Genomic DNA, 7,727 nt, shown 5'->3' with positions numbered 1-7,727 from the left:
TGGTTCCCCTCTCCAGTACTCTTGCCTGGAGAATCCCATGGACAGAGGAGCCTGGCGGGCTCCAGTCCAGAGGTCACGGGGTTGGACACGACTGAGTGACTAACACTTTCCCTTCACACACTTTTTAGGTTTTTCTGTAAGTGCTCTGGTCTGAATGAGGAGAATCCGCAAAATCCAAGTGAAGCTTATGGAATGATTGTCGAGACCTGGCTCCCACTGCTGCCGGAGCTGGGCGAGCTCAGCAGACACTCACTTGTAGAGGCGCAGAGGGTTAATTCTGGCATTTTAATTATCAATTCACCAAAAAAAGGAAGAAATACAGGCAAAATTAATGCAAGGTGGGCACAAACGTTTCTGCATCACTGTGTAGACCGTCTGAGCTGAGCACAGACAGCGACAGACTTTCCACACTAAGTCAGGATTCAACTTCTAGTATTAATCACCTCTCATGAATACCTCACTTGTTCAATTTAAACAGAGGTTGAGAGACAGGAAAACCAAGTGATGCGTTTGCCCAGGTTCAAATATTAGCCCCAAGACCCCGTATTTTAGTCGAGAAACAGAAAAGGACGTTCGGTGCCATGCTTTTATTCAAATGAAAGGGGAAGAACTACACTGCGCCAGGAAGTAGCAAATGTAACAGTATCTTATAGCACAGCATCGTAAAAAACCTGTGAGCAACGCTCCCGCGCGGACAGGCAGCACACCAGACACTGTGCATCGCCCCAAGTGTCCACGGAGCCACAATTAAAAAGCTGGGTTTGGCTTTAAAAACAGCCAACTGAACTGTAACAGTCATAACACAACTGAGGGGGATGAAAAGCTTCCCAGCGCCTGTCGCACGGCAGAACCTGACAGGCCGCACTGGTGACTGTGACAAGGGTCTGGCAAACTCAACTGAGCAAGTATCCAGCAACGTGGCCTCCGATGAGGAGAAGCACCAACGTGTTTCCGTAAGCTGATGACTATCTCCAGACTTTACGAAATAGCATAATTCTCATTTGTATAATTTTGAAAACATAATTTAAAAAAATCCACAGACTTAAATATATCCATATTCCTTCTGCATGAATAAAGTAAACCATCATACTGAGAGCAAGGAACTCTTGTGGCGGTATTCACATTCTCCCTTTAGACCTTACAGACGTCACTGGGCACACGCAGACTTGAGAACAAAGGGTGGTCCTGTCTGGTTTCACACAGTTACTTCCTCCATTGTCTTGCATTCAGTTTAAAAAAATTTAATGGCCAAGTAGTATCACCAAGAAGACTGCTTTGATAAGGGCAATTTCGTTGATTAAAAAGAACAAATTTAGTAATGTTGAAGGCTTGTTAACTCTCCTTTTGACTATTACCACATTTTGATTAGGTTCACTATTTTTTTAAACTAGTCAATCTATTTGACAATCATTTCCTTCTAATTGTGACCGAAATGGTTGTCTGAAAGGTAAAATGTGCAATCCCTCAGTTTTAATCTTCATATATTATATACACAGTATGTATACACTTAAAATATAAGAGTTACATATATCCTGGTCTTGTACATGCAAACAGCAGATCACAAATAGTTCTGAGCTACACACATTATCTTCTTGCACAGGTACTGGAAAAAGATCTGTGAAATTTTCTTTTTTACAGTTTAAACAAATATACATAAATATAAGAACATAAATTACAGTAAAATATTGACAGCGTTTGAGAAGATGCTGATAGCCCAGACGCACTGACGCCGAAGGCCTTATAAGAAGAGAGAAGTACGTCCAGGAACACCTCACTCCTACTCTCTTTAAAAAATAAGAAATAAGTGGATACATCATCATATGAGATATTAGTTAATTTCTCTGAACTCAATTAGAGAAATGTATATATTTTTGTCTCTACTTCCCATTAAAGAAAACAGACTATGCATCTCATATACGCTACAATACTGTCTTTCCGTCTAAGGTTACATGTTGTCACAACACTGAAACATAACAAGGTCACAGAATCATTCAAGGCTTTTCCTGAGAATGAAGTTTTTCCCCAACTAACCCTCTGGTGTGCACTGTTAAAGGAACAAAAATCACACAGGGAAGAGTTCAAGTGTGCGCTTAATCTAGGCTGTCCCACTTGAAAAGGATGAAAAAGAAGAAAAACTCAGAATCAGTGAAAGAATGTGAAGCTATTTTAAAATTAAAACGTAGCCCTTTGTACATGTTTAAAAACTCTAAATATAACCTCTGTATCAGTTATAAATACAACGGAAAGACCTCTCGAGAGCGTGTGGCAGGAAGTCCTCCGTCCTCAGGCTCAGACTACTCCAAGTGTCGTTCATTTCTGCCAGCTTATAAAGTGACATGCTTCAAAAGAGACAGAAAGCCTTTTTGTTAAAAGAACAATCTAAATTATTCTGAGTTGGCCAGAAGTGGTGTAAAAACAGCTCTGATTTAATCAGCAACTTCTTATAACATCTTCCTGGTTAAGCTCACGTGGTTTCAAGTGAACTATAGCAGCTCTTTACAACTCCTCTTGTTTCATAGGAAAACGTTAATACTTGAGTGAATAATAAACACAGACCTGTAAGTGCTTCGCAGGGTCATTTGGCCAATGCGCTGACACTACTGAAGCACGGGACTAGTGTTTCTCTCCGCGTCCTAAGAACGGCGCGAGGTGTCTCCGCAGGCCTACTTCCTACTCTTGTGATCTCCACATGAAACCAAATACAAACGTCATCCTGGAACAAACTCCCAGGGGAGAAAAACAGCCAAACAAACCATCTGAAGACACTCATGTACATTAAAAAGTTAAAAAAAAAAAAAAGCAACAAACAAAAACACACAGCTGATGATCCTGGCCACACGCCAACTAGTGCGCGCGCGCGAGAACTCAGCGCTTTGCTGCATCGAGAACCCAGCAGGCAAACCTGCACCAGTGAGCTGGACGCCCGCCATCGCCTGTCACCTCGGTGTGTCTCCAGCACTGCGGTCTACATTCCAGTTGTCGTGACAACAGGGCTGAACGTCCAGTCTCGATGACTAGGAGTCTGTCGGCAATTAGAAAGGATTTCTATAGGCAGGAGGGATGAAGTGCAAACTCACCATGGACGTTCAGAAGCGGGCCTCCCCCAGCTCCTATGCTTTAGTGGGTAGCAGTTTTTTGGGCGTCACTGGCCTCTTGGCCTGCCACAAATGGCTGTGAATGGTGATCGCGTCAACACTGGCAGAGAGAGTTTTAGCAGGTATGTGGCTGAACTGTTTCCTGTCAGAATTGTACTTGTAAAGGCCCTCGATCATCTTCTTGGTGACAGACTTCGGGCCTATCCCAGTCAGCTTGCTGATCTCTTCAGTGTCTGGGCAGTAGGCGTACAGAGACCGGAACTGGCAGCCTGAGTCCCGGAACAAGATCAGGAAGTTGTTGGCATCTGACTTCTCCATTTCCTTCAGGATCACAAACAAAAGCAAAACAACAACGACAGCCCTTCAACGCTCTGCTGAACACGAAACGTTCACATAGCTGTGCTGCATTTCGTGACGCGTAATTTAAAACAGAAACTCCTAAGCAGCTAAAGTGAGGGGCATGTACTGCAAGCCCAGCACGCTGGGACAGAAGTGTGTGCAGGCCCCTCACGGCTGAGGACCTGCTGGCTGTGCCGGAACCAAGATCCTGGAGGAGCTTCAAGGTCTGCGGGATCTGCTAAGTCCCTACCACTGACAGCCAGGCACTGGCCATCTCCTTTGCGACACAGCTCCATTTTAAAAAAGGCAGATCACGTAATCTACGCTTATGAAATGTGACTGAGTGACTCTGGGGAAGAAATTATTTTATAATTTTATATTTTCATCTTAAGTCTATGCCTAGTCTTGAATGAAATATGCAGTCTTCCAGAATCCCATCTGAGAGTTAAGTCCGTCTAATAATGAAAACATAGTTACACACCCTTCATATGTGGCTGAAATTCTAGGAGTCCCTAAGGAGTGCTTTTTCTTGAACTGAAAGAGAAGATTCCTACAATTTTAAGACGTTGCCCACCCTAACTTTCATGCAAACATGCTTACCTCCAGTATTTTTTTCTTCTGACCTTCATTTACTTTTCCAGCCAAACAGCAATGAGCTAAAGCATTTTGTATTATGTGCTTATTGGATTTTGCACTGGGTTCTTTGAAGAGCTTTGGTCCTATAAGAATTTAATAACAATAACAGTAAAAATAACTTTGCTAAATCAGAAATACTACTTATTAGTACTATTTGTATAGCATTATTAAATGATACAATTGTCTCCACATGATCAAACTCTAACATGAAGGCTCTGCCCTGCTACGTCAGGACATGGTTTTATCTGCGGGGTTACACCTCGCGGTCTCCTCCAGCCTCCTGAGGCGGCCTGGAGGGCAGCACTTTCTGCCACTTTCCTGGAATGTTTGCACCTGAGAAGGCCCCTCCTCCCTCACACTCACCTCCTCAAGGAGGCCTTCAGGAAGTATGCAGAGAAACCAGTTCTTTGGAAGAGAAAACAATTAGCCCTGATTTGTCATGTTTACCTGTATCTGGAATAAATTACTCCCACCATGGCTGACTCAGAGCTACCAGTGGTCCTGCAGCCATGTAATTCCTGGAAGGTTCACTGTGTGTCTGACAGCCCCGCAGGTCTGGGCTCCCCCGGGGCCGGCAGACACGGCTGTTGCACTGACCTTACAGGCTGCTGGGCCGGCTGGAGCCACAGGGTAGGGGGGAAACAACTCTGGGGAAGTCAGCAAGCTCTGTCCCCTGGGCCTTCGGGGACCACTTGGGGGTCAGCCGGATGCCAGCGGGAGGCGGGGGGCCCCCGTCACCTCTCCCGCCTACCTCTCCATGGCTGTTCCCACTTTCTCTCCTGCTTCGCTGCTTTAGTTCTCACCCACATGGTATTCTGCGTGCTTCTCCTTCGACAACGCCTCCCCCAACAGAGAGAGACCAGGCACCCTCCTGGACCTAAGGCCTTCCTTCCTTTATCTTTCAGAGCCTCTCAACGCTTGCTCCAGACCCTGAAGGCCCTCATGAGGGGGAGCACTTGGCGGAGCCGAGCTGTTCCCCGCACTCGTGACTGATGTGGGGCGGAGGGACCTCTGTAGATCAAACTGAGACAGCCCCAGACCCAGACTACAACACAGAGACGGGCAGGGTTTCTAAGGGAGAAGCGGGGGGCTGAGGGCTGAGGGCTATTGGTATTTTTCTGAAGCTATTCAACTGGGACAAGTCGCCACCACTCTGACTGGAAGCGTATCACAGACACTGACTTACCTGAAAGAGGCCGCCTGCCTTAGCCACCGTTTCCGATCGGCCCTCCGCGGGCGGCGCGCCCCGCACCACGTCTCAGCCCCCGCCCAACTGCTTCCCAAGGACGGGCGGGCACTCACCTGTGTACTCTGTCCCTGAGGCCACGGACGACGTGGTGGAGGCGTTCTCCCAGTCCTTCTCGCCATTCCGGCTCCCACACCGGCTCGGAGATAAGAAGCCTTCTACAGACTCTGATCTGAATGACATAAGACATGCCCTGTAATGTCCCATATAGAGGAGAAACATCTGGGGCTCAGGAGGACGAAGGTGAGTGCCAACCAAACTCAACTCAGAGGCTTAAAAAGAAGAAGATGGCGGTCATTCTGTCGTGTTCACAGCCGCAGAGCTGAGACCTCAGTGGGCACCCCCCTGAGTACCTGTGGAGGACAGACAGAGGTTCCCACAGGACAACCGACAGTACCTGACGACCTTCACTAGGAACTTTTTTATATGGGTGCTATGTTATAACATGTTTCGTAAGACCAGGAAATACTGATTTTTAGCTTCTAATACATATACTGGGTTGGTCAAAAACTTCATTCTGTTTTTTTCCATAAGGTGGTTTGAAACCTCAAACTAACTTTTTGGCCAACCCAACACAACCTTGAGAAAGAGGGAGCGTACAAAGGAGCTTTCCTAAGTCACAAGAGGGGGAACCTAGAGCGGCTGGCACGCTGCACACGAGGACGCTCCGCTTCAAGCTCGGCTGTAACACAGCCACCACAGCAGCGGCTGGCCAAGTTACGGGCACTATCCTACCGATGTCATTACTCTAAACCCAAAAGGAAAAACTGAAAGACAAATAGACCTCTTCATGTATGTATTTTTTATAGACACTCAGACTGTCCTAGTCAGCAAAGCTTACAACCGCCCACGATTATGGTGCATCTACTGAGAACGCTATGTTCTCAGGGAGACACCTGCGCAGTGACTCACCTCGGGGTCCTCTTCCCTGAGTGCAAGCTCTCATTATCGCCCATGTTCAGTGACGCCAGAGAAAGGCTCGAGACTGCAAAGACACAACAGATTTGTGATCCTGAACAAAAATTAGAAATTTAAAAGGGGCAACTAGAGATGAGTGTTCATTAGGTAACACCAGTGTATGACAATTGAGCTTGTACAGTTTCCTTTCCCTTTTTAATACATAATATGTTTGCATGCATGTATGCACAACTTATTTAAAACGGGCAAGGAGCCTACTTTTGAGAACTAATGAAATAAGTGCAGGGGACTAAGAGGTACAAGCCTCTCGTTACGAGATAAATGAGTCAGGCGGCTGACGTGTAAGGTGCGGGGAGCGCAGTCAGTCACTACGTAAACTCTGTGCAGTGACAGATGACAACTAGATTAAGCCTGGTGATCACTGCGAATCACTCTGTTGTATAACAGAAACTAACACAGTGTTGTAGGTCAACTGTACTTCAACAACAAACAGACTCATAGAAAACGAGATCAGATTTGTGGCTGCCAGGGGCAGGGGGAGGGGCGCCTGGATGAAGGGGCACCGTCTTCAGCACGTAGGCCTGGGGGCGCAATGACAGCAGGGTGCTCCGTCTACCATTTCCCTGACGCTGCTGTGACACACCACACGAGAGCTGCAGAGAGACGGACCCCAGGAGTTCTCAGCACGAGAAGAAAACGTCCCTTTCTTTTTCGGAGATGTTTTATCTATTCAAGATCATGGGATGCTCAGCAGATTTACTGTGGGCACCACTTCACGATATATGTAGATCAAATCACTAGACTTTGCATCTTAAACTTACAAGTGCTAAACGCCAATTACATCTCAACAAAACTGAGAGAAAAAAAGCATAAAATTAATTATTCCAAAATAAAGTGGTAATAAATGAGTGCTTATAAGAAAAAAAACTAAAAAAAAGAAAATTTAACAAAGAAACTAACAAGAATAATAAAATATATTTTAGGGATATCTAATTCCCAGGTAATGCTGGACTGGATAAAGCACAAGCTGGAATCAAGACTGCTGGGAGAAATATCAATAACCTCCGATATGCAGATGACACCATCCCATGGCAGAAAGCGAAAAAGAGCTAAAGAGCCTCTTGATCAAAGTCAAAGAAGACAGTGACAAAGTCGCCTTAAAGCTCAACATTCAGAAAACTAAGATCATGGCATCTGGTCCCGTTACTTCACAGCAAATAGATGGGGAAACAATGGAAACAGTGATAGACTTTTTTTGGGCTCCAAAATCACTGCAGATGGTGACTGCAGTCATGAAATTAAAAGATGCTTGCTTCCTGGAAGAAAAGTTATGACCAACCTAGATAGCATATTAAAAAGCAGAGACATTAGTTTGCTGACAAAGGTCCATCTAGTCAAAGCTATAGTTTTTCCAGTGGTCATGTATGGATGTAAGAGTTGGACTATAAAGAAAACTAATACTTCTGAACTGTGGTATTGGAGAGGACTCTTGA

At 45.5% G+C, this 7,727-nt stretch overlaps 1 protein-coding gene across 4 annotated transcripts in view; it reads right to left on the bottom strand.

Annotated features, from left to right (window-relative positions):
• Positions 1-394: 394 nt before the first annotated feature.
• The window catches only part of CAMSAP2 (calmodulin regulated spectrin associated protein family member 2), a 97,148-nt gene continuing 89,815 nt past the window's right edge, over positions 395-7,727 (bottom strand). For all 4 annotated transcript variants that reach the window (XM_068986389.1, XM_068986391.1, XM_068986388.1 and 1 more), the window contains 4 exons: positions 6,229-6,301; positions 5,373-5,488; positions 4,035-4,153; positions 395-3,416 (listed from right to left, as the gene is read on the bottom strand). In XM_068986389.1, coding sequence (XP_068842490.1) covers positions 3,111-3,416; positions 4,035-4,153; positions 5,373-5,488; positions 6,229-6,301 — 614 coding nt within the window. In that variant the 3' untranslated portion in view covers positions 395-3,110. The remainder of the gene's footprint in view (positions 3,417-4,034; positions 4,154-5,372; positions 5,489-6,228; positions 6,302-7,727) is intronic.

The sequence above is a fragment of the Capricornis sumatraensis genome, chromosome 14, assembly GCF_032405125.1.
Source record: "Capricornis sumatraensis isolate serow.1 chromosome 14, serow.2, whole genome shotgun sequence".
Taxonomy (NCBI): domain Eukaryota; kingdom Metazoa; phylum Chordata; class Mammalia; order Artiodactyla; family Bovidae; genus Capricornis; species Capricornis sumatraensis.
The sequence above is the reverse complement of the archived record's forward strand: the minus strand, read 5'-3'. Positions and strand labels throughout refer to the sequence as shown.